Genomic DNA, 27,257 nt, shown 5'->3' on the forward strand with positions numbered 1-27,257 from the left:
TCAATCTATTGTAAACGGTCGCAATGATTTAAATGTGTTTTGCCTATCTTATCTTACTTATCTTTATGGTCTCAATTGAGCAGTCGAGACACTTACTTTGAGCAATAGTAATACAATACAGTCATCCAATACAACAAATAAAGTGATTATGCAAATCCCTTTATTGATGATTTATAGTTCATAGTGGTCTAACAATCCTGTATGGTTATATCTGTTATTTTGTCCGACCCGTTTATATCCGTGAGGTAGCTAGATCACATAAACCTTTATTTAGTTTCAGCCAGGTGTTCCTATGGGTGAAAACTGTTGGTATTTTTACACTAATTATTCCAGTATATATACAAATATAAGTTAAATAAGAGTACATCTCAAATATATGTATTGATTTTTAAGTCTTTAGACCTGTCATTTTTACCGCCAGATTAAACGTTAATCACGTAAAAGAGGTGAATTCATTATTTATTTTATTAGGTTCGACCCATTTAAACTTAACACATTGTGCCTGACAGGCCAAACCCAGGGCAGCAGACTCGCGTGATAGGGGGCGTGGCCTGCCGCTCACCGACTCGCCATTTTCCTCCTGATGTTGTTAGCGGTTGTTAGCTAACCATGCTAGCTGCTCAGTGGTAAAACAAAGTCAAGTCAAGATTTAAAACGCACAGCTGGGGTCTTGTAGCTAGTGCAACGCTACTCCTCTCCCGCCATCATGGACGAGGAATATTACAGTGGAGGTGGCAGTAGCGGCGGCGGCGGAGGCGGCGGCGGAGACTGGGAAGGCACGGGGGAAGGTCCCATGGTGAGATGACGACTTGTTGCTGCTCGGACTCTAACGTTAGGTAGCTAGCTAAGAAGCATTCTCTTAGTTGTAGTTGTACACAGCTGATGTCCAGAGACATCGTTGTGTCCACACATCTGGTCCGCGTGGTTTAATCTGTGCATGTTAGCGGCTCCGTTAGCCAGGTAACTGACAGGCTAGCTGACGTCACAGCTTGTGGACATGGAGGTTAAAGTTGCACGTTAAATGTTACTACGCTCACTTATACGGGAGGTAGGCTGTTCATGTAAACCTCTGACGGTCTGCTGCAGAAGCCAAATGAGATTTGCTTTTATTTAACCACCTTTTATGGAGCACACATGCATTCAATTAGAAAGGACGTGAAGAAGGACCCCATATAGTAATTTATTGAGCTGTAACACAGAGCTTTCATCTACATTTTAGTGTGTTTACACTCAATCAGTCACATGCATCTAATAGTGTGAAAATTGTATATAGTAAAGAAACATAAACACATGTGTCTGTATCCTTTGTGCAGGATTATGTGGAAGGGGAGAATGATGGCAAAATCCAGGAAGATTGCCTTCAGAAATTCTCCAGCAGGGATTACATCATGGAGCCTGCTATTTTCAACACCCTTAAAACGTAAGCATGTGCCTCTTTACAAGCATCAACATTTGAATATGAGAATGAGCATTTGATGATAGAAACCATATTTTTCTTGCAGGTATTTCCAATCGGGTGGCTCTCCAGAACACGTCATCCAGCTTCTCTCGGAAAACTACTCTGCTGTGGCTCAGACTGTTAACCTGCTGGCAGAGTGGCTCATCCAGATGGGTAGGTGGAAAACTACAGGATCCTGCAATGTTTTCTTATCTTGGAATCATTGGTTTGATCGTTACCATGTCCCATTGGTGACTGTTCATTAATCTGTCATTTCTTTATGGTGACTGCAGGTGTAGAGCCTGCTCAGGTCCAAGAGCGAGTAGAAAATCATCTCAAAAGTCTCCTGATAAAACACTTTGACCCCCAAAAAGCTGATTCCATTTTCACTGTTGAGGGAGAGGTGAGATTTCTAAACACTAGGTTGTAATTTAACAAATGCCAGTGATCACAAATACTAAACATGTTTTGCGAACATATTTATTTGTCATGTTTACATCTACAGTTAGTGAAACCAAACCAATGCAGTCTTTTGTGTTTTCAGACTCCTGCTTGGCTCGAGCAGATGATAGCACACACTACGTGGAGAGATCTTTTCTATAAGCTGGCAGAGGCTCATCCAGACTGCCTGATGCTCAACTTCACTGTAAAGGTACGGTGGAAATGGTGGTGGTGGTAGTAGTAGTAGTAGTAGTAGTAGTAGTAGTAGTAGAAGTAGAAGTAGTAGTAAAGACGTTCAGGACACGTAGTTATGCTTTAGAGTGGAAGGAGTCAATATGAAGTATTTCAAGTAACCAATATTGTGATCTCTTTTAGTAATTTGCTGTAAAAGTAAGAATTAAGGCAAGCAAGTTATTATTTTATTTCATCAGATAAATAGAAAATAAGTTAGTGCTAATCGCTGAAAAATTTGTGATGGACATTTCAAATTAAATCTACTAAAGGGTTTGCTCATTGAAAATGTTTTTAAAGTTTCATATCACTGAATTATTTAATCTTTTTTTTTTTAAAGAAAAAGTAGCAATTTTAAGATTTGTACTCTGGTAACTTGTGATGGGCATTGGCTGTTGTTTTTGACATTATAGACTAATGAACAATTGACACATTAAACTCATTAATAGTTTGTTTGGATCAATACGTAGAAGTGCAGAGCCTCCTTTTTATGTTTTGTAAAGTTGAGCAAAGTAAAGTTTTTATTTTTATTCAATAATTTGGCACATGCGATTGGCATCATGAGTACTCATTAAGTTGACAGTAGCAAACGGCAAAATACATTAATTTGCAGTTAATCCGTTGTGTGTGTGTGTGTGTGTGGGGGGGGGGGCGCGCGCATCACTTTAAATAATATATAATTCATTATATGAATAATTTTTCTATTGCTTCTATCCATCCGGGGAGAGGGATCCTCCTCTGTTGCTCTCCCTCAGGTTTCTTCCCCTTTTCTCCCTGTGGAAGGGTTTTTACTATCTTTATTGGGGGAGTTTTTCCTGATCCGATGTGAGGTCCCGGGACAGGGATGTCATGTGTACAGATTGTAAAGCCCTCCGAGGCAAACTTGTATTTGTGATGTTGGGCTATATAAAATAAACTGAATTGAATTGAATCACATATACGTTGTGTGTGTTCAGCTTATTTCAGATGCAGGATACCAGGGTGAGATCACCAGTGTGTCCACAGCGTGTCAGCAGCTGGAGGTTTTCTCCAGAGTATTGAGGACATCTTTGGCCACGCTGTTGGATGGAGGAGAAGAAAACCTGGAGAAGAACCTGCCAGAATTTGCTGTGAGTCTGTTAGCTTCTCTGTTTCATTAACCATGGTGCTATGAAATATTATTATTATTTTTTTTTTGTATGTGGTTTAATATTTTGATGGATAGATGGATGTTTTTTGTTTTTTTTAAATATCAAACCATATAGGTACATCCTGGCTATCACAGGACAGACAACCATTCACATTATCATGAAATTGGATTTTTTTTATGAATATGAAAAACTTTATATTTTACTTCAGTACCTTGCAGTTCTTTTACTACATCATAGGGATTAACAATACAGATAGTCCGATGCAAGTAAAATGCCACTTTGCTAATGTAAATCTAGCAACTTCCTTTTCTAATCAAACAGGAAGTAAACGCATCGTTTTTGCTGGCGCTGATGATAGAAGCAGCTCCGGAGTCAGACATCTGGCTTCCTCCTCCTCTCTTTTGAGAGTTGCACATGCACAGTAACACTCGGGCTCTTGCGAGAAAATGGGGTGAAGATGAAGTTCATCAGCTGAATCGCAAGCGAACGTTTCAATTATTAGGAGTTTAGTTGAATGTGGTCAAAATCCTGATTCATTTAGAGATTACACATGACAACGTATGTTATTTTATCACCTCTAATAAATACAAACATTTCTATAAGACATGTAAAATTTGACTTTGGGGAACATTAACGTTGAACCCTGGCCTGATTGATATTTAGAGACGATCGTACGATTATTCTTATTGATAAATTTGATATAGTTGTAAATTGAATCTCTCCATTTTGGATCGTTGTGCTATCTGACGAAACGAGTAAGAACAGCGTTTACTTTTTTTAATTATTATTATTTACCTATCTGTGTTTATATTAACACCAAGTTACGTAAAAGTGAGTCGGTAAAGGTGATTTTCTGTCCCTCCGTTTGTGGCATGTGACAATCTTTGCCCAGTTGTTCAGAAGAGTTGTCCTCGTCTCTCCTGCAGAAGATGGTGTGTCACGGCGAGCACACCTACCTCTTTGCCCAGGCGATGATGTCCATCCTCTCTCAGGAGGAACAAGGCGGCTCCGCTGTCCGAAGAATCGGCCAGGAGGTGCAGAAGTCAGCGCACGAGAGGTAACTTTGTGTTCATCAGAATCTCGCCCTGAAGATAAAGATCGATCAAAAGTGATCATGTGGTGAGCATTACTGATAATGGCCACAGGAGCGAAATGGCTGCGCTATGTGGATGACTTTGCTAAATACAACCAGGAACCACTTAAATCATGATGAAATCTGCTCTGTGGTTGTGGCATCAACTCTGTGGTTGTGGTTTATGTCGCAGAGGCCACGACGCCAGTCAGATAACCCTCGCGCTCGGCACAGCAGCAGCCTACCCTCGAGCCTGCCAGGCGCTGGGCGCCATGTTGTCTAAAGGAGCCCTGAATCCTGCAGATATCACCGTTCTGTTCAAGATGTTCAGCAGCATGGACCCGCCGCCCGTGGAGCTGGTGAGGACGGAGCATCTGTGACCCTGTCGTATCCACTACATGCTCGATGAGGTGCTGACATATTTATCTTTCTTGTCTTTAGATCAGAGTGCCTGCCTTTCTGGACTTGTTCATGCAGTCACTGTTTAAGCCGGGATCAAAGATAAACCAAGACCATAAACACAAATACATTCACATCTTGGCCTACGCTGCCAGTGTGGTTGAAACGTGGAAAAAGGTACAGAGAGCAGCTTGTGTGTGTGTGTGTGTGTGTGTGTGTGTGTGTGTGTCTGCATCATGTCGAATAAGTTGGACACAAAAAGTTGGTTGTTCAACTAAATGAAGTACTTATTTACATACATAATTCCCATGCTCATTTGGCTTCTTTATACCTCCCGGTTTCACCTTCTTTACGCCTTTTCTTTCTGTTTAACCCCAGAACAAGCGAGTCAACATTAATAAAGATGAGCTGAAGTCGACGTCCAAGGCCATAGAGACTGTGCACAACCTGTGCTGCAACGAGAACAAAGGAGCCACAGAGCTGGTGGCTGAACTCGGCACTTTGTACCAGTGCATCCGGTGAGTAGACGACCAAGATCTCGTTCCTCAAAAGCCTGGAAGTTGTTGTTGTTTTAATAGAGGGAGGTGTTCTAGATGATGAGAAACATGTTTATAATGGTGGCTTTGTTGATGGTTGTAAAAGGGAAAACATGAATGAATACAATTTGATGGGATTGTCAATACTGGGGAAAAGAAATACTGAAATTTGAAGTTCATAAAGAAATTGAAGTGATAACTAGCTGATCTGAAATATAAGATATAAATATAATACTCCACGTTTGGGAGGGAATGTAGTGAAGATTTCTGTAATAATCACCCAGGTGCTTTTCATTGAACATGGGTACTCAGATAAGGCTGATATAAGTATATATTGAATTTACTTTGAGTTAAACAAGTATACTGTTTAATAAAATGAGACTATTTGCAAACCAACTAAATAAAACAAAAAATGAATGATGTCTGATTTAAATTGACACAAAAATGTGACGGCTTGTCAGTTTTCAACACCTGTCAGTTACCACTTACCCTTTTATGTTGTATTTAAAACTGATTGAGGTTCGACCGCCAGCCCTTCTCACTTCCTGTTTGTTTGGATTCAGGTTTCCAGTAGTTGCTATGGGGGTTTTGAAATGGGTGGACTGGACGGTGTCTGAGCCGCGGTACTTCCAGCTGCAGACAGACCACACTCCAGTGCATTTAGCTTTGCTGGACGAGGTACAACATTTCAGATTTAAACTTTACATTTTCAGTCTTTGAGACGGCAGTTAACTTCAAAATGAACGCTTCCTCCACACAGATCTGTACGTGTCACCAGCTGCTGCACCCGCAGGTGCTCCAGCTGCTCATCAAGCTTTTTGAGACGGAGCACTCTCAGCTGGACGTCATGGAGCAGGTCTGTTTGCGTTACTGTAACGCTTCTTATTTCAGTATCCTGCAACTGTGCAACCTCTCAGCTGACGGTGTGTTGGTGTCATTTCCCCCTCAGCTGGAGTTGAAGAAGACTCTGCTAGACCGAATGGTTCATCTGCTGAGCCGTGGCTACGTCCTGCCTGTCGTTGGCTACATTCACAAGTGTCTGGAGAAACTCAACACGGACATCTCTCTCATTAGATATTTTGTCACTGAGGTAACTGCTTCTTCTGATCTTGATGAGTGTTCAAGAGCTAAAGTGAACTCTGGTTTACGTACATAACTTTGAGTATTTTCCTCCATCCCAGAAGGTACAGGGTGCCTGCAGATCCTGAAGTTTTAAACTATGTTTTATACACTCATCAATCTAAGATGCTTTGATTTCAGCTTTGCTCACCTAAACATATATAATAACTTGAGAAATTAAATGAAAACACCTTAAAGTTAGCAATTAGCTGGTAGACATCAGAGCATTTAGCAATCTTTCAAGAGTTTGTAGAGAGAAAAACAGCTAAAAGAGTAAATACTGTTCTTAAATGCATCAATCATTAACTCCAGATGAATAATCATGTTGCTTCCATAACTTTTGAATCTGTAAATAAGCAAGTTTGAACTTAACTTAAGAGTTAGGTAGCTCAACGTCGTGTTCACAACTTATTTCTGCTGCTCCAAAGTGGCCAAATAAAAGTCATTGCAGTCTTAATGTTAGTCAGGTGGTATTAATTGAAAACTGGAATGTTTAACGGCATCTTAAATCATTTGTAACTTAAGTAATTCAACTTAAATGGTTCTCTTTTTAAGGTGCTGGATGTGATCGCGCCGCCCTACACGTCAGACTTTGTTCAGCTCTTCTTGCCCATCCTGGAGAACGACAGCATCGCAGGAACCATCCGCACAGAGGGAGAACACGACCCTGTAGCCGAGTTCATTGGTAAACGACGTGCTTACCTTTCTATGTCGGGACGATCATGCCGTACTGGAGCGATAGCTAAAGTTTACAGTATTGTGATGAAGTCTGGCCAGTAGTTTTTATGCATGAACATGACCAATACTGACTCAATCATATTCGTTTTGCGTATTTGTAATTTGTAAACTTTCTTCAGAAACATGTTGGTAATTAATTCTCTGTCTTTTTTTTTTTTTTTCTCAGCTCATTGCAAGTCAAACTTCATCATGATAAACTGACAGTGAACATGTTGGAGATTGTACCAAGAAGAAGAGAAAGAAGATCTGTGATCACCAAACGCTCTGCTTGATGTTGAAGCGCATGGCTTCGGATGGACTGTTCCGTATGACCAATGAACGATTTGTTTCTATTGAGGCAACAAACAGGCAAAAGTACAGTAAGTAGACCGACTGGTTGAAGGAAAAGCCTCTGAAGATGCAGCTAAACGTTTCCTTTTTTCACCTGTATATTTGATTTTCTATATTTTTATGTTGATTCAAGTGGTTTTTAAATAAAAACCTGAATATGTGCTTTCTTGCATTTTTTTTTTTTTCATCATTAACGTCACTAAGAAAGAGCATAAATGAGAGCGGTCCTGCAATTAGACATGACTATCAAAGTTTGTGAAACATGCAACAGGTCAAAAGCGCAGCAGTCTTCTAAAACTTCACACGTGTAAGAGCCATGTTGCATCTATCATATCTGATGCCAATGAATATTTATAAAGATCTGAAACCTCACATAACATACAGAGCAACATCAGACGAGTTTTCTGCACAGTACAGAGCTAGTTGACAGCAAATGCAACGGGCACATGCAGCAAACTATATAATCATGTCACCATAGGGAGCTTTTTACAGCATGTTTCAGGCGCAGGGATTCAAAGTCAAAGGGTAGATTTTGTGTTGAGCATCACTTTTAATTGTTGTGTTTATTGTCGACAAAACAAAGATTGCAATTGATCTAGAATTTCTGATGTGTAGATAAGTGTGAACACAAAAATAAAATAACAGTTTGGCTGCCAGTGCATGTAAGGCACACTTTAAAGTTGATCATTTCTTTCAACAGGGTGAGGCGCAATATTGTAAACACAATAATGCCACACACTGAAGACATTCAGTGTCACAGCAGTGCAGGACAAATTATTAACTGTTCTTTGGCTGAGTCAGTTTGCATTGAAAAATGTAATTATAAAAATTATTTCCATTGATTCAAGCAGGTCTGATTTGACCCTGTTTAAAAAATAGTTCTCTCATATAAATCTGAACTTATTCCCTTATTCCTAATAGTTATTAAAAGAAAAGCAGTGCAGTAACAACCTCTGCCACCGGGGGCAGCGGTCCTCTACAGGTAGGCTTTGGGGACAACGGGGTCTCCGTACATGCAGTCCTCCTCCAGCGCCAGGTTGTATGTGCTTCCACTTCCTCCCTTGTAGGCACTGCTCACAATCCTCAGCCAGCCCTTCTCACCCTGGGGGAATAAGGGAGATTAATTAATTAATTGACTCCTTATCTGTGTCCTGCCTTTTCAATGCAGACTGGCCAATCACAGCAGAGCATCTGCTAGCTACGACAACTTCATGGCTCTGCTCCATAGACTACTAGCAATTCTTAATTTTTAGACTTTAGGTTTTATAGATTTTGAGCTAGTAATGGTGAAGTGTTGTGTACCAGCGTAGTGCTAATAATATGAGCAGGGCACGTTAGCATCTCATTAACTAGTGTTAAAGTAGCTTCTCGTTCACATTGCTTTTCTGTTCTTTGAAAAAAATAAGATAATCTTCATTCAGGGAATGCAGTTAGTTACAGTGTGGGCTCTTTGGTATTGTAGCTCTGATGGCTTGATGCAGTAGCAGCGGGGCTTAGCAAAGGGTAAATTGTGAGGATTTGCTGGCTGTCTTTGTTTTATGTGATTGTAAGTTAAATAACTTTGAAGATGTCACCTCTTACTTAGGGAATTGCAATGTTAAGCAGTATTTGAAAGCTTTGACATGGGGCTGGAGATTATGAATGTTAAGCGCTTAATACAGGGGTCAGCAACCTTTCCTATCCAAAGAGCCATTTTGCCCTTTTTTCCACCCCCAAAAAATTGTCTGGAGCCGCAAAAGTTATTGGATATCACAGCTTCTGATGTTTTATATATAGTCATATTATATATACAAAAAACTATAGTTTGTTGTATTTATGAAATTATAGAACAGGAATAAAGACACATTTTGACATTGTATTGCTATTCTATTTATAACTATCAAACAAAAATTAGTCATGTGTCGGCTACATTGAGGTCCATTAAAATCACAACTATGCGGACCTTGAATACTGTCTATATGTGTGGCTCATGTGGTAAAGTGTTTGTCCTGTAACCACGAGGTAGCAGGTTCGATACCTTTCCTCTTCACGTGAGTTTTACATTTTCAACGTCCTCACTACGCCAGACTTTTGGAGCACCGCAAACGGAGGAGGAGGATCCGTCTTTACTAGCGGACGCATGCGGCTCCGGAGCCGCGGGTTGCCGACCCCTGCCTTAATAAATAAAAACTACTTAAACTTAATAAATAAAAACTATGATATTTGTTCTTGACTTTAAAAGAGTTTTCACATGTTTTTGTAAACGGAATGAAAACGACTCGCTGCAAGTTGTCTGTCTGGAAGCAGGGTATTTATTGTTTGATAAAGACTTACCCACGGCTCTCCCCAGGAGTTACGTACGATCCAGTATTCAACGTCGTCTTCCACTCCCCACCCGGCCACGGACACAATGTGATTGATGGACGGGTCCTCCTGGTATTCAGAGTAGACGCCTCCAGTGTAGGCATCCAGTTTGTCTGTGGCCATGATCCCACAGCTGGAGAAAAGAAACACCACAGAGTACTTGGTAAAGGTGAAATCATAAAGTGTCGAGCTGCTCTGGAATGAAGACATGGATGTAAGATAATCAAATGTTCCACAGCAGTCTAACACATGAGTTACAAAGCGACTGCCAACTGCTCTCAACCAAAAAAAAGGCACAAACCTGATTGGTCCTCTTGCGTAGATCTCCGCCATCATCTTCTCCCTCCCGCTGACGTCTCCAAAATCTCCCACTTTCCACAGCGTGTAGTTCTTCACAATATTGCACACGTCAAAGGTGGTGCAGGTGCCACATTCATTGAAAGGTTTGCATTCTTTAGAGAGGGACACAGAACATGCTGAAGAATGAGACGGGGTCCGTGATTGTCACCATTACTTTGTGCACTGAAGTTCACCTACTCTGGTCTTTAGCCTGGTAGTTGTTGCAGGTCTCATCTGGGATCCCGTGTGTGTTGGCGTACTCCCAAACTCCGCTATGATCTCCTCCATGGCAACTGCCGGCATCGGCACAGTCGATCACATGCTGGACGGAGAGATAGGAAGAAGGCCACGCCCCTTTCCTCTTGATGTTGATGCGATCTGAGGAGAGAAACCAGAGCGTGATGTTTTTATGGCACACTATATAATCGCTTTTTCATGACTTTTATTGGGATTTTTATGGTACATTATGACTTTCATGTCATCACATGTATGACAACCTTTACTATGATTTTCTTCTGACACATTTTACTACAACTTTGTTATAACAGACTTTACTTTGGCATTTTATGACTTTTAATGACACTTGACCTGACTTAAAAAACATTTTTTTTACTAAAAAGACTATACAATGACTTTTAAATGACACTATTGACTTATGGTTTGTTTTTTTACACTTTACTATGATCTTTTGATGGCATACTATTATTACACTTTCATGACTTCATTGTGATTTTTATAGCACACTATGGCTTTTATGGAACTATATACTATGACTTCATTTATTTGATGACTTTCTTAAATATTATTTTATGGTATACTCATCCATGACTTTTTTCCTGAGGTACTATACTATAATTAAGATTTGTACCTCTTGAAAAAGGTCCAATAGTATACTATATCATTACTTTTTTTGACATGCTATACGATTGTTTTTGTATGACATTTTTCATCACACACTAGTACAGTGGTTCTCAAACATACTGTCACGCCCCACTTTGGATGAAGAAACATTTTCGTGCTCCACCGCCACAAAATGATCCATGCTGAATTTTTATTGAAATAACAATCTTTTGTGACTCCTCCATCTGTGCTTTTTCAAATAATAGAATAAAGAAAATTGCAAAACAGATTGCTCCATCAGACAAAAACAAATAAAATGGGCAATCACTTTGTTAGAACAATGCAAATAAAGTTCTATCTGTGCCAAGAGGACGTTTGTGCAAAATGTGAAGAAATTCACTCCAGAAAGGCTGCAGCTGGTGCTGAGACGTAGAGGCAGCTCGACCAGTTAGTTCTCACTTCTGTACAAAGAGGAAGTGCAACTCCCTGCCTATAAAAATCTGTCTGAACAGTCAGGTGAGGACCTGCGGTTCAACGGCGTCCCCAAACTACGATGATGAAACGTCCCGTAAAGGCTTTGCTGGCTCGTACCTGCCATGGCGCTGGTGCTGCCGTGGGCCCAGCAGGAGCCACAGTACTGGGGGATGTGCTGGTTGCGGGTCGTGCTCATAAAGTTGGTGCCATTGATGTTCCTCCAGTCCCATGATTTGGGCAATTCAGAAATGTTTAAATACTCATGAGGACGAGGAGCGGTCCTGTGAACGGACAGGTGATACATACATTACTGCAGCAGCATGTTTATTTTAATTATTTAAAAATGCCCCAAAAAGTATTAAGTCTGGATTGGAATAATACGAGTATTGTAAATGTATGCTTTAAAAATGGCATTGCATTAGTTTGATGATCAAAATATATGCAGATCCACTCATCATGTAATCAACTAATCCTTTTAGCTGTAGATGATATTTCATAAACAGATTTTTTAAATCTATATAATACTGTACTGTACTTAACAATATACACATTAAAATCCAAGCTGATCCTGATATTCATCTTAAACTTTAGTATTCTTCCCCATAATATGTACAGTATTGGATATGTTGGGATACCAACTGCACAAAAAACACTAAATTTCCCTGCAGGTGGCTACTAGTGATTCAGAGCCTCGCCCTCGCCCTATCTCGGACTATCAACCAAGGGCGTAGGTTTGCATAGGGTCAATAGGGCGTAGGTTTGCATAGGGTCAATAGGGAGTAGTCACGACCAAAGTTTGGGAAAGTCAAAATTGTCAACACCAATACGAAAAAAATATCTTGCACAATATATTTGAAAACGTATTTGTATTATTAGCTATACTATGTTCGTCGCCCAGAAGAGAGAAAAAAGCATTTCCACGTTTTCCAATGCGCCTTCGAGCCTCGAGACAAGATGCTGTCATTTAATTGGCTGAAACACTAAACTAGTAACATTAAATGTGATATATTTGCTTTGTTTTACCAAAGCATTTTGTATGAATGAGTCAGTGTTGATTATTGAACTGCGGGGGATTTACACAGCAGTTTCCTGCTTGTGTAGTTCACTAAGCCCCGTGATTTATAGACTAATAACGTGGTTTATAGAGTAATAACGTGGTTTATAGAGTAATAACGTGATTTATATATGGTAATAACGTGATTTTTAGACTAATAACGTGGTTTATAGAGTAATAACGTGATTTATATATGGTAATAACGTGAGTTTTAGACTAATAACGTGGTTTATAGAGTAATAACGTGATTTATATATGGTAATAACGTGAGTTTTAGACTAATAACGTGGTTTATAGAGTAATAACGTGATTTTTAGAATAATAACGTGATTTATAGACTAATAACGTGGTTTATAGAGTAATAACGTGTTTATATATGGTAATAACGTGATTTTTAGAATAATAACGTGATTTATAGACTAATAACGTGGTTTATAGAGAAATAACGTGATTTTTAGAATAATAACGTGATTTATAGACTAATAACGTGGTTTATAGAGTAATAACGTGTTTATATATGGTAATAACGTGATTTTTAGAATAATAACGTGATTTATAGACTAATAACGTGGTTTATAGAGTAATAACGTGTTTATATATGGTAATAACGTGATTTTTAGAATAATAACGTGATTTATAGAGTAATAATAGTTGCGTTTTCCCGCAAGTCTTAACAAATACAGGAAAGACATTCTAAACCAAAACTAACTCCAGTCGTCACGACCATCTACAGCTAACGTTAGCTCTCTAATTCTGCTTTAAATAGACGTTTCCCGCCGCTAACATGTTGGTTCTTCTCAACCTTGTTTTTTCAACTCAATATGTTTACTTACATCAGCCCGAAGCCGTCTCTCCTCGGGCTGCGGACGTAGCACGGCTGCTTCTGGTTGAAAAACACTCCGCCGCTCACACCGGACAGCACGACCGAAAACAGGACCAGTAAACCGGACCCAGACATCTTAAGGTTGACTGTACAACTTTGCTTTAAAAAATAAAGTATCGTTCAGGAGGAGAGGAGAGAGAGGGAGGTCAGCAGAGACGGACTGAACTCCGGTGCGTCTGCGTTTAGACAAATCAGTGCAGAGACTAGTCACGTGACCAGTAAATCACATGTTTGACTAGGAAGTCACAAGAAGTCCTGAAGAGAAACCATGCCGGCTATGGAGGACACACGGAACGACTGTACATTCAATATACTTGGAATTTTCCAAAACCTTCACCGGCAACCCATTCTATCACTTTTAAAGAATGGGGACTAGACTAATACAAATGGAAAATAGACATGAAATCCAATATAATGCAACATATTGCATTGTTGTCTTGTCATTTTTTGGGGGAGAGTTCTTCCTGATCCGTTTTGGGCTATACAAAATGAACTGAATTGAATCAATTGCACATCTTTGCAAACCCACTGCAGTTTGAGTTGATCATTAGTGTCACCTTAAGAGTACGGTTAATGTTCCTGATCACTGTTCTTGGGTGATAAGCCATTATCAAGATTTGTATCCCCAATAGTATCTTAAAACCCCATAACGGTCACCATGCAACTGCTTGCAATAATGCTCAGAATTACAGTTTTATTTAAGGCTGATGCCAACTCTAAACATGCAACTAATGGCAGACAGATGTTGGCTGTTCATAAGACCTGAAGAGGGAAATCTGGCAAATGGAATGATGTTATTATGTCCATGTGGTCATGTGATGACGTACTGGCATTGATTTTAAGTGCAATACAACTTGCAAGGTGTGCAAGTTACTTATTGACCGAGGAAACTGAATTTAGGGTCCACTTAATAACTTTTGCTGCTGAACTCAGATGATGACGTCTCCAAAAATCCCCTTTGCAGCCTTCGACTTAAGATACTTTTGTCAGCGTTTTACTACATAAAGGAATAGATGACGATCACAAAAGGTGGCGTAACATCATACTTGAGCTGGAATCTGTCTAATTCTTACAGTTGACATCTTGTTTATTTTATGCTGACCAACCATTGTGCGCTTGCATCTGACAGTCAAATTATGAACAGTAAGCACTTACACAGCAGTTTGGTCCCGAGATCAGACAAACCAACTATATGCAGTGGTCACCAAAAAAGAAAACTAGCTTTAATGATCCCAATCCAGTATTTTTCACACAAAAAACATCATGTCTGCTATGAGCCTTGATTTGCAATAATGCATCAACGATATGTCATAATAATCAATGCTTCTTCATCAAGAGTAGCTAAAAATAAAATGGAGAAGCTATGGAGGCAGCAAGTGCCAAGTCATGATGACAAATGAGGTCCAACGTTTGATCAAATACAGGATAAACACACATGGTTCTGTTGATTGACAGATTTATTCAGTGAGATTTATCAAACACAAGAAGTTGGAACCCAGTTTAAAATCCTTGAGCTAACTGGATGAGCACTTTCTTCAGCGGCCTGGAGGTAAACCGGTGTGTATTCTACACCAGTCTTCGTCTCTTGCAGTCCCGCTCCATCTGGTCTCCCAACATGTTTTCGGCGGCGCCCAGAGGAGACACTTGGTTCAGCATGGAGTCATCTGAAGCCTGACCAAACAGGGCCATTAGCAGAGCAACGCCAAACCCTGTGGCGCGCTCTCCCTGCAGACACAGAAAACAAGGGTCAGATTCAAGCGTCATTACCGTAAACTAACTCTGCAGTTATCTTCTCAAGGTATCCTTCCCAGTCAGAGTCAATGCGACTGAAACATGAGACGATGTTTGGTCTAAAACCAATCCTCAAATGTTGCGACAGGGAAGTTGTTGAATCATTTCTGAGACAAAACACTGAACTCGTGATAACAAGTAGATGCTTGTATACACTTGGACTTCAGCCCAGTCAAGTTATTATTTTACATATCTTTTATGAGCTGAACTACAAGACCAGGACAATTTTTTGTTACATGAATAGACACAATCCTGACACCTGCAGGAAAGTTGTAAAGAGGATTTCGAATTAAAAGTATACACAAGGTGTAATTGCGCAATTGTAAGTCACAAAGCAGTCACGCTGCTTTTTCTTCCTTAAAAAGCAGCGACAAGTTTCAGAATAGACAAAGAAGTTGAGGTTTATATAGATATTACTGACAGTGAGTTTCTGTACAACAGACAACTTTTAATTGATTTTCTGCAGAGCAAAAATTGTGGATTTTGTCCCACATCACTTGCATTAAAAACAGATCTTTAAGACAGCATGAAACACTTGCTTTAGTGATCATGTTGGCAGCTGACTACTCTTATAAAACAGACTAGAAAAACTATGGATCTATCCTTTAATGATCAATAGAAGTTTTAGTGAAGCCAAGATGAGATGCTAGGCTTCATAGCGATGTTGCCAACTTGCTTACATTCTGCTGACTCTTCTTCAGTCTCTGGTTATAGTCAATACTGGACTGAAAGGGTGTCAAGTTATTCAACCATTCAGTCATATCCTAGTTGTGTTTTTCTAGAGTTTATTACTCATTATACCGTTACTGTGTGATTACGTATTTATTATACCTGATCTTGTTTTTCTACCCATGTCTCTTGTTTGTTTGCACTGTCAACTATGCTGTAATCCTACACATGTCCACAAATAAAGAATGATCTTATTAGCTTTGAGACAATGAGACTGTTAACCTCCACAGTATCATGTCCATTTCCCCTTATTGAAAAGCGTTCTGCTGCATTTCTTTTATGAAAGGAGCAATACAAATTATAGTATATGATACTAAAATCACGTCATGACTAGGGTTGGGTACCGAGAACCGGTGCCGTGTTGGAACCGGTGCCAATATGGCACCGGTTCCAACACGGCCGGTACCTACCGGACCGAAAAGCAACGCAGATTTCGGTGCTTCCTTCCGGTGCCTGAGCCGATTTAAATACTTTTTTTTATACACTACTCTGTAAAGTTGCACGGTATATAGATACTAAAAAGGTAGCGCAGTGCTCGCACATTAAAAACGATTATTAAAATAGCGCGGATCAGAGCTCACTCGCTGCTCTGCTCTCTGTCCGCCTGCATGCAGAGCGGGGCTCGAGGGGGCGGGGCTCAAGGGGGCGGGGCTTCCAGCGCTCACACACACACACACACACACACACACACACACACACACGAGCTTTTGAACGTCCGTCCTCGGCTTGCTGGAACAAATCTCTCCAGTTGATAGTCCAGTAAAGCAGCAGTTTCAGGATCCAACAGTGTCTGAGTTCTGTTGCACACGGTCCCATCAGGCCACCTGGTGCTTGTGTCTGTTCTTTTTTTAAATATATATTTTTATATTTTGAAGTTAAAAGGTTTGAAGCTGTAGTTTGAAGCGTGTTTTGTATGTACTTACATCTATAGTATACTTTAAACAGTGAATATATTGTTCAATTTGAAGAAAAAAAATTGCCTTGGCAATAAAAAAGTATCGGTTCAGGCACCGGTATCGTTTTAAAAGTATCGGTTTAGCACCGGTATCGGAAAAAACCCAAACGACACCCATCCCTAGTCATGACTTGCTCCAGGGTAAAAAGTCTGAGTGCTGCTTTGCATAATATCTATCAGCAACACCAAACCCCTAGTTACTCACTGAATGGACAGGAGAGGCGATGTCAACATGGACCCAGACACCAGGCCAGTCAAAGCCCAAGTGGGAACCGATAAAGAGGCCAGCACAGGAGCTCTGGGCGTTCTCCCGGTCCTACCAAAACAAAAGCATGACCAAGATCAGCAAAGTACATTACAACATCAGTCCTTAAACAAATTATACTTGAAATACTAAGTAATCTATACACTACCATTTGTTGCAGATTTACTGCAAATCAAAACTTCAGCAATTCAAGCAAATCTTTACATTGGAGCAGCCAAGAGGCAAAAGCCTGTGCTGACATTTAATGAACCAAGCACTATGTCAAACTATAAAAAAGGAGATGCAGGTACACTGAGCTACTGCATTGGGAAATGTAAAAGAACAAGCGTCAGAAAAGTAGTGCTGAATGATGAATTTCATTTTCATTGTCACTTGCAATATATACAATGGAGTGATAAACACACGGCAAAAAAAATAAAATGGCCTGTAACGTGATGAATTAAAAATAAATAAATATTTAGAGACGGTTACCAAAAGGTGGTATTAAACAGGCCCGGGGGCAAAAGACCGCAGTATTAATGATCAATCTGAAGCATCTTCCCAACAAGCATAAACATGATGTAAACATGAAGAAAAGCAATATTCTAAATCTGCCCTGTTTGCAGTCGCTCATCCACCAATACAGTTTTACACAACTACAGCCAGCACAGGCTACTAGCGAACGGTTTCAAACAACTGGACGCTAGTTTGTTGAGTCGCCTCTTCGTGAAGCACCTGCTAGTAAGCAGTGTAGTTACACTACTTACTAGTGGTAAAGGGAGGATGGGAAGGAATGCAGCAGTGATGTGCTGCTGATGACAAGGTGATGAAGCTGTTGGCGCTTAATGCAGACTAAGGAGCCTTCGTGTTATCCTTTCACTACTGTCATGAAGAATAGATGCAATGTAATGAGTTTATATAGTGACTTTGCAAATGTAATGTTTCTGCTCTGGAAACATTTTGCCTAGTTACATATAAAATATTAATATCTAATTGGGTTCTGAACTCAAAGGACAATCAAGCCGACGCTTACATATTTGTTAATTCATCTCAAGTCATGACGTCATATTCAACAATATTATCGCAAATTGCTGATTTTCCTCTCATCGTGCAGGCCGTGTTAAACCATTTGGTTTAGAGGAACTTATAGTTTGCCACTCACTGCCACAGAGTTCTTCATGTCAGCCATGGCGGAGTTGAACTCGCTGAAGTGCAGCTCGGGGCAGTAGACCAGAGGGTGAGCGAGGTCTCCGCTGCTGCGGCCGGCGCGCACACACGCGACCTCCCACTGCTCGCTGTTCGTCATCACGGCTGCGTGGAACTTCCCCGTGGAGATCCCCTGCGCAACAGAAACAAAAAGACATTTCAGATACAAAGAAAAGTTGGTTCTCGTCCTGTCAGGGGCTGTGTTAATAATAAAATCCTATCTATTGGGAAAAAATAAATACCTGCGCCCCCGTCAGTGTGGCCATGTCCAGAATAATATCAGCCGACAGGTCTTTGCTGGCATACACCACTCCATCAGCCAGCACCAGTCTGCCCTCTGCATCAGTGTTATTGATCTCCACAGTCCTTGAGAATAAAACACACAAATGACATTAGTTTGTTTATACCGCTGCCCACCTTCCTTTTGAAATCGCACACATTATTATCATCATCAAAGAGAGTCTCACTTTCCAGAGTAGAGCGTGTGGATATCATCAGGTCGTGTGGCTGTGGGTCCAACTGAATTCTCTGCGAGGCAAAACACTGCATGGAGGTTATCCTTAAAGCCCTGGAGCAAACAGATGAGAGTCTGATTAAAACAACCATCTTCTGCAGAGAATCGGAGGTGGCAGCTGCTGGGGGTTAATCCAAAAACTCACCTGTTTAATAGTTGCACTGAAAGCTCCCAAAATGGCAGCAGCTCCACCACAGTCTCTCTTCATCCCTGGCATTGAGGTCTAGATTTAAAAAAAAAAGAAAAAACATATTTACATGTGATGGAAGGAAATTTGATCTCTGATGTCACTCCAATGCTTCAGTCAGAAAGCTGTTTTTAAACCATGTCCATGCATGATAAGTGAGCTCTATCTTTCTATGTGCATGCAATTGCAACTACATGTTAAAAGATTACAGAAAACAGGCTTAAAGATTAACAGATCAGGGGTTTCCCAGCGTGCGTGTTCGATGGTGGACAGTGAACGGGGCAAAACGCCTTGTGGCGCAGCCGGTGAACACAGAAGATGTCGTGTGGTTGAAGCCGTAACATTATTTCAGTCTATATGATCAAATTGAGAGGTACAACAACACATTTTGGAGCACACAATGCTTTACACTTCTGTTTGTTTGAGTGAAGCAGATTACCCCAGTAAAATACAGTTGACAGTTTAATGAAGATAACACCAGGATTAAGTGACTAAATGCACCATACAAGTGAAATAAATGTATTTAAACATGCATGAATGTGCTTTACTGCCTGATATCTCCTAAATTGCAAACATTAAATAAGACACCAGTCACATCTGCAGTCAAAATCTAAAGTTATTCTTCGCTGAAAGCTGAGAGCTAAAACCCAAGAATGATCTTTAGATTTAATTGAACTAGATAATTATTGCAGTGATTTTCCCCAAGACATTAGCATGATAAAACCTTTTTTTTTTTTTAAAGGCTGCATAGGAAACACACCTTTCCCTTGATGCTGAGTCCTCCAGTGTCATACACGATGCCCTTGCCCACCCACGCGATGGTTTGGGTTGCACCATCTGGTTTGTGGCTCAGGACTGCTAATGCAGGAGGATGCTCTGCCGCCTTGCCGACGCCATAAATACCTGACAGGGTACAGAGACAGAAAAATAATCGTAACCACCAAAGATCAATCTGGAACATAAGTATTTTATAAATAATGTTAATATCAAGGATAAAGTTACACTGGCTTTAATTAAGATGTTGAGGCAAAGTGTAATACAATCACAGCGAGTTAGGATTTCAGACTGGTTCTATGCAAAGATATTTCATTTTTATGTTCATTACACTATACGCCAGCACCCCTAACTAGATAAGTGGTTTGGATAATAGAATAACGGAAGTTATCAACTGAAGCTCCTCACCAGAAAATACACTTTTTGAGCACACTTAGCTGCATACTCCTCTTTTGTTTTTAAGCGACTGTTGGCAATTTTGTGAGAACTTCTTTTTTTTTTTAATCAACAAGGCCAAATACAGTAAATCTGAATCGGTTTTCGAAAAAGCAGGTTGTCAAAATAGTCAGACATAAGAGACATCTACAGACCTCCAAATCCTCTTTTTTTCAGATCCTCTCCACGGATGATCACTGGAGTTATTCCAAGTTCAGCTCCCACAGCCTTGATCTCCTGAAACCGCAATGATCGTCGGTGACGGGGGGCTGCAGCAAAATGACTGGAACCGTGCGACCGTAGGATCAACAACATTTACAAAAGAGAAAAGGTCTCACTTACATCTAGGAAGTGATCTGTATTCATCTCATTGCATGGCGTGTCCACAATCCGAGCTGCCATCCGCACTCCATGAGCAGCGTTGGAGAGACACTGAACAGAAGAAAAGCGTTCAGCTACGGCCGACTGCAGCGCACATGACCAACAGATGTTTAACAACATGCTATTTCTAAACACATACCTCAAGTTCTGCGACACTAAGAGAACTGCTCTCTTGCCCGACGACCACAATCTCCACGGTGACGTGTTTCTTCTCCGCCCTGCGCGAAGATGAAGTGCGGCGAGAGAAAATGGGGAAAGCCCTGGCAATGGCACAGGAGGACGCAAACACTTCTGATCGCTCACACACCATCTGGAGATGAAAGAAACACTCATGTCAGCCACAAGATGTCTTTCCACTTCATGACCCCTTAATTCAAAAGTGCTCCTGAAGGTGCACTTTTGAAGGTGGAAATGAAAATGAAATATACTCCACATCTATTAACTATCGTGTTTGATAATATAAATCATTATATTCTGTAGATATTCTTCATTATTTTTCAAGTCTATGAAAGTTCAGGTTATGCGAGGTCAGTTTAACAAATATTATCATTGTTATTCCACGCTTTGCACTACAACACCCGTTTACAACAACCTGTTTATCAGTACAACGACATTAGGGAAGCAGACTGGTTGTTGCACATTCCAGCCTTGTGAGAAAAGATGAGGACACGATTCTCCTCCTCTTATGCCGTGTTCACACCAAAACAGTTGCGAAATATTCGCGCGTCCAGATTACATGTTAAATCAATGCACAGCCGCGTTAGGTTGCGAAAAAGCGGATTTTTCGCCGGGCGTCGCGATAGAGGCGAAACGGCGTTGCGAATATTCGCAACTCCGCTTTTCCGCCGGCGTTCAAATATTTCAACTCCAGCGAATAATTCGCATGACGCGGAGTTGCGAAAGCCAATCAGCGTTGAGAAGCTCCACCCGGCATCACCGCCGTTACTGAATGAAACTGCTGGCCCGCTGAAGGAGCGCTGGAAGCGGCTTCATTCACACACACTCGTCCTGGAGGAGTCGGAGCTGTGTGCGACTACGGATAATATTATGAACCCAGACACGGGGCGGTTGATGTTCCCACGTGTGTGGGACTTCCTCAACAAGCATAAAGCAGAACTAGTGGTTATTTACCTGGTGGATGAAGGAAATAGTAAATGTTTTCAAGACAGGAGATAAGCCCCGCCCCCTTTCCCCAGCGATGGTTGCAAAAAAACGGATTAAGCACATAGAGCGAATTTTTCACCTGCGGCGCGATATAGGCGAAGTGGCGTTGCGAAAATTCGCAACTGTTTGTGTGAACACGGCATTAGACAGGTTAGAGCCAATTAAATGTTAGAGGTTCATGACGGAAACCGTGTATTAAAGAGCCAAACTTCCGGCTGTTCGGGTGTTTTTTGGACGGTCAACCTGCGTGTTGACTGGACGACTCCCTGCTATCACGATTGCAGCGCTTGTTACTTTGCTTGTGATCAGAGGAAATGAATTAAGAGAACGAGAGAAGTTGTTGAACTGAATTCTAACGGAGGCTACACCAGGCATCCAAAAAAAAAAAAAATAGTATGCGCTAACATGTTACAGTCGAGAACTACTAAACTGAAGATACGGACCACAATGCAGCGGTTGTTCCCTCCAGGAAGGCAGGAACGGACCAGACGGGACACAAAGTTGGCAGAAGACTGGCTGTTGTGCCGGCTGACCCGTGAAGGCAGAGCGGCCACCACGGCATGGTTGAGGTACAGAGGGCAGCTGTCTGTGGGGTTCGGGTTCAAACCACTCAGGGCGGCCTGCCAGATCTGAGAAAACATGAAAGAAAACTGACATTTTAGATTCACGATGGAGTAGAGCTGAAATACTTCAACCGATTTGTTTAAATCACTTATCAAGCAAAACCGTTCACACCTCAAATGCGTGGATTTGCTGCTTTTTGTAGGATCGTAAACTGAATATATTTGCACTTCAGACTTTGTCAGACAATAAAAGCAAGTTGAAGTCGTCACCTCTGGCTTTGAAAAAATGCATGGGGTATTTTCTTTAAACCACTTTTGAAGACAAAACTACTCTGACAGTATTAAGCACATTCATCTTGATAACGAAAATAATAAATCCTAGTAGACTCTAATTTGTGTATTTGAAGCTAACTTGTTAGCGAGGTTAGCATCATCTGCACAGGGTTCGTACACATTTTGACCAACAGATTTCTATGACTTTAAAACAAATTTCCATGACCAAACATTTAGTGAAATCTCGGTGTAGACATGAAAGTGAGAAAATTGAGTATTTAAACTAACAATGAGAATTCCAAAGCATACAGTAAACCTTAAATGAATGAGACAATAGTTTGATTAAAAGAATACACATTTATATAGATGCCTGCTTATATTTTGAGCGTCTTTCTTTTTTGTCTTTTTTTTGTGTGGAAGGCAGGGAACTCTCACTCTTGATGAATGCTGATAAATTTACCAAAAGCAGCTGGAATGTGAGGATTTGTTTTAAAAAATGTGATTCTTCAAAGTGTCAACCAAGTTCGCAGACAGTGTCCCAATTTTCAGCTTGTGTGTAAAAAGTGTGGAAAAGACCTTTGACCATGTGGACAAACTAGATCCCGACAGGAAGAACAGTTATACTGGTTAATGATTGACAGGGGATATTGAGAAGCTTTCCTTGAGATGGTTGTGCAAAGATGGCAGTCGGTCTAGATAAGAAAGACTTGAGAGTCTGAGGTCAAGGGAAGGTTTGCCAGACCCTCCATTAGCTACCGTGAGAAGAGTATTTAGCATTTAGTCCGATTAGCATGTTGAGCTAGTTACAGGAACTGGATGCCACCAAGTTTAAGACTAATAACTCCAAATAATAACAACTCTAAAACCTCAACGACCACCAATTGTATAAATAGTGAACGTTACATTGTGCCATGAGAAGTGAATTAACTGCTATTGGTTCAGTCTTACTTCATATATGATCACTTATGCTATATATATGGAACTAGCTAGCTCATTCATTCCACGTTAGCTAGCATACATTCATTTAACGTTAGCTAGCGCTACTGGTGTTAGCTTAGCTTAACGTTAGCTGTCCCTAAAGAATATGTCTTAATACTTCAGGATATTTACCTCTTTGCTGACGACCGGCTGCAGCTTTCCTTTCACTTGGCTCCATCCGACTTTCTGCAGGCTGGTCTGCTGTCCGATAATCAGGACAGGGCGACTCTGCGGCTCGCAGTCACCGGCTGAAGCCTTAAACTCCAGCAGCACGTTCGCCATCTTTGACACCAGACAGACGGAGAGACAGACAGCTCTCGGCGTGTGAGACGGGCACGGTTAAGTGCACGAGCCGCTGTCGTTCACTGCTGCCTCTATCGGTGACCTGCGAGAACTACACGATACATCTTTTCTCCTTTCTTGAAAATATTGTTTAATAACTTTACCTCATTAATCACAATTATATAACATCCGGTTCTGTCTTTACGTTAATTATACTACAATGTGGACACTTTGATTGCACTCATCTGGTGTAATATAAATACATTTAAGTACTTTTATATACTTTTTATTACATCTGCATATTTAATTTAAAATTGCTACTGTATTTTGCTACTGGACTATACATTTTTTCTTACCATGTGTCTCTCTTGTGTGCAAGGCTGCTGTAATCATGCAATTTCCCCACTGCGGGACTAATACAGGATTATTTTATCTTATCTTAACCATGGCTCTTTTAAAGTAGCCTACAACTTTCTGTAACTCGTGGTGCACATTTAACATGTGGAGTGACAGGAGTCCAAACAATCAAGTGTGAAATTATCTGTTCATGTTTGATTAACTGTAATAATACCATATATTATTACAACACATATTAATGGAATACATATTAATTCAAGCAAATATTCTCATGTTTTAGTTAGTCATGTTAGTTTTCAATAAATGTTAAGCGTCCAGATGGGTTCGTTCCTCTAGTTATTTTAATTGTAGCCGTAAGTATTTGCTGTTTTTCATATTTGTAACTTGCAAATGTGTTCAACAACTCAGTTTGGGGGGGAATCAAAGTGGTTTCTTAGTTTACAAGCCCTGTAAGCTGGTTTGTTGTGTTACTTTTATGTCACCTTCCTTAGTGCATTCCTTCAGTATCACATATACAGCAATAATTAGTAGGGATGGCTCAATATCACTTTTTATTTTCAAACACTGATAACACAAGTCTCGGCTGACATCAACATCAATCCTTTTTTATGATGAGTTAATTTAATAAGACATGCACTAAGGTTATGCATACATGTCAGACATTCTCAACCATAACGGATTGACCGGTGTCCGCGCCACAAAACAGTTTAGCCTTTTGCACAACTTATAAAGAGCGACACTAGAATCCATCTCACAAATCAGACAAACTAAATTGTGTAAAATGAATTGCTGCATTTTTCTCTCCAGTAATTTGCTTGCAGGACAGCCTTGTTTAAGATGTCATTTAGCAGAGTGTCGTGTTGCTTGAGATCAACATTGTGCAAAAACTCATGTCACGCAATGGGCAATTTAAATAAATTACAAAAGAAACATTTAATTGAGGTGATTTATTGGTTTTCTCGCACGTAAAGGCAATCCACAACTATATCACAGAGTATTCAAGTTGGGAGTTACACCCTGAAATCTCAGTCAAATAAACGGAGAACACACAGTTTGAAAAGCTGCAACAGCACTTCCTAAAGACAAACGTCACATTTTCTTTACTGAAACTTGTGTTTGGAAATGTCAAACAATTTTCTCCCAGTAATTTCACCCAAATGAAACCAGTATGGACACACTCCAACTGAATTGGATTCTAGCACTAATTGTTACTTCTACAGTCAAAAGTTTTAAAATGCACTTTCAAATGTTACATATTTGCATAAACCTAAAAGGTGGACATCTTTGCAATGTAAACTTTCATGAGTGCAAATAGTTTAAAGCCATTTTAAGTAGACACAGCAGTTATTACTAGGTAAAACAAAACCATTAGCAAAAGGGGAAAATGTCAAAGTCTGTGTGTGAAAACAGTTTTCAAATTGTAAAAAGAAACATTTAATGCAAACCTCCTTTATAAAAACATTATCTTGAAAGAGATAGATGCAATGACATCTTTGTACCATTGTGCAAATTCTTTTAAGAAGTAAAAAAAAAAAAAACAATGATAGAAAAATAATTTAATTAAGGGGGCGTTGCTGAATTTTATTCTCTTAAATCATACATTATGTGACATATTTACTCGACACACATAATTTCATTTTCAAGTGTTTCACAGAGATCGCTAGTGGCATTAGAGTGAGCAGTTCCTAATGTTTCATTTCAATGCACACTGACAACATTACAGCGACAACAAAAGTCAAATTTGGCGCTAAAACAATCAATTGACTGGTTGATCAGCTGAACATTAATTGACCATTTAATAATCAAACTTTTACCAATTCATCAAGCAAAAATTCAGCTTCTTAACCATAACGGATTTGCTGTGTGAATTAAATATCTTTGGGTTTAAGACTGCTGATCAGAAAGAAAAAAAAATCAATTTAAATACGTTAGCTTGGGCATTTGAAACTTTCTTATTTTTCATTATTATGAAAAAGTATAATCAACCTATTTATCATCTATAGTTGCAGATGTAGTGAAAAGATACATTTGCTAAAGACTTTAACGCTCAGAGACTTTTTTTCCTGCGCTTGGAAACTGTTCATCAACACATTTCCATTTATTTATTATAGCGTTCAGTTGCTCGTTTAACTGAAATATGATCTTACTGTAATATATTCGTCATGGAACATGCAGCTCAAAATGTACTTTTTATTGCACCCACAGTACAGTACGTGATGACCTGAGGTTGATTCTCAATCATTTGGGATCTTCATGATAATACAAAACTCCATTTTCAAGAACTATAATATATACTAGACTCTGGAAATGATATAACTACCACTATACACCTGCTTGTGACTTTACTAAACTGAAACTATAACACATTTTAAATCATATTTTGAATAATAAGGTTATTTATATCAGTGAACTGTCTGCTACACTCTGGACAGGATATAAAAATAGAGTCTTATTAATTGCATAAAAGGTTTAAAAGCACCTGTTAGATATATTTAAAACAAGTATATTAAGAAGCAATGCCCATAATGCAAAATAGCTCCTGCAGACACACACACACACATGTAAAACAAACACACAATCATTCGAGTATTCTTGCACTTGCATCAGCTGAAGACAAACATTGATAATTTCAGGCTTTGTCGGTTAATGAGAAATGAAGCCAATACTGACAGCGGACTGGGTTCGAGGGGAGGGGCTTGTGTAGTGTTCTCGCGTTCAAACTTCCATTATTTCACAATGGTTAGTACTTCATTAAAATAAGTATATGTGTGCTAAACTCAACTCATGACAGAAGACCATCTAAGAGGCCTGCTAATATTAGTCGTGTGTAACGTTTCAAATAAGCAATCGATGCTGCGGGAGCATGAGCACATGGTGTGCATGCAGCTGCACATGACACGCGTTTAAATGTCACCACACGCAAGAGAAGAAGCTATGCACGACCACACGTGTTCCTGAAGACTTGCATGCGTGGTTATGTGTGGACACTTTGGGCTGCACTGGGATGAAATTTCACACTCGCAGGCCCACAGTACCTTTGAGAGCGGCACATTTGAC

General features: G+C 40.1%; 3 protein-coding genes across 3 annotated transcripts; 1 reads left to right on the forward strand and 2 right to left on the reverse strand.

Annotated features, from left to right (window-relative positions):
• Window positions 1-706: 706 nt before the first annotated feature.
• On the forward strand, window positions 707-7,597 carry nelfcd (negative elongation factor complex member C/D; the record flags this gene model as incomplete). Its single annotated transcript, XM_079218824.1, has 15 exons — window positions 707-796; window positions 1,314-1,420; window positions 1,503-1,612; window positions 1,732-1,841; window positions 1,983-2,090; window positions 3,067-3,219; window positions 4,167-4,297; window positions 4,506-4,671; window positions 4,754-4,888; window positions 5,090-5,229; window positions 5,811-5,925; window positions 6,008-6,103; window positions 6,197-6,337; window positions 6,922-7,051; window positions 7,271-7,597. The coding sequence occupies 15 exons, from the start codon at window positions 707-709 to the stop codon at window positions 7,303-7,305; spliced, it is 1,767 nt and encodes a 588-aa protein (XP_079074950.1). The 3' UTR covers window positions 7,306-7,597.
• Window positions 7,598-7,970: 373 nt separating this feature from the next.
• On the reverse strand, window positions 7,971-13,471 carry ctsz (cathepsin Z). The gene is made up of 6 exons (XM_079218118.1): window positions 13,318-13,471; window positions 11,548-11,711; window positions 10,315-10,494; window positions 10,079-10,229; window positions 9,748-9,910; window positions 7,971-8,536 (listed from the first exon to the last, which is right to left on the reverse strand). Exons 1-6 carry the CDS (start codon window positions 13,440-13,442, stop codon window positions 8,411-8,413), a joined length of 909 nt encoding a protein of 302 aa, XP_079074244.1. The 5' UTR covers window positions 13,443-13,471; the 3' UTR covers window positions 7,971-8,410.
• A 1,345-nt stretch (window positions 13,472-14,816) lies between these two features.
• npepl1 (aminopeptidase like 1) lies at window positions 14,817-23,843 on the reverse strand (the record flags this gene model as incomplete). The annotated part of the gene is made up of 12 exons (XM_079217794.1): window positions 14,817-15,092; window positions 17,048-17,158; window positions 18,249-18,425; window positions 18,535-18,658; window positions 18,760-18,860; window positions 18,952-19,029; window positions 19,754-19,896; window positions 20,358-20,439; window positions 20,545-20,634; window positions 20,723-20,893; window positions 22,191-22,376; window positions 23,694-23,843. 12 exons carry the CDS (start codon window positions 23,841-23,843, stop codon window positions 14,934-14,936), a joined length of 1,572 nt encoding a protein of 523 aa, XP_079073920.1. The 3' UTR covers window positions 14,817-14,933.
• Window positions 23,844-27,257: the final 3,414 nt, after the last annotated feature.

Source organism: Taurulus bubalis, assembly GCF_910589615.1.
Source record: "Taurulus bubalis genome assembly, chromosome: 5".
Lineage (NCBI taxonomy): Eukaryota > Metazoa > Chordata > Actinopteri > Perciformes > Cottidae > Taurulus > Taurulus bubalis.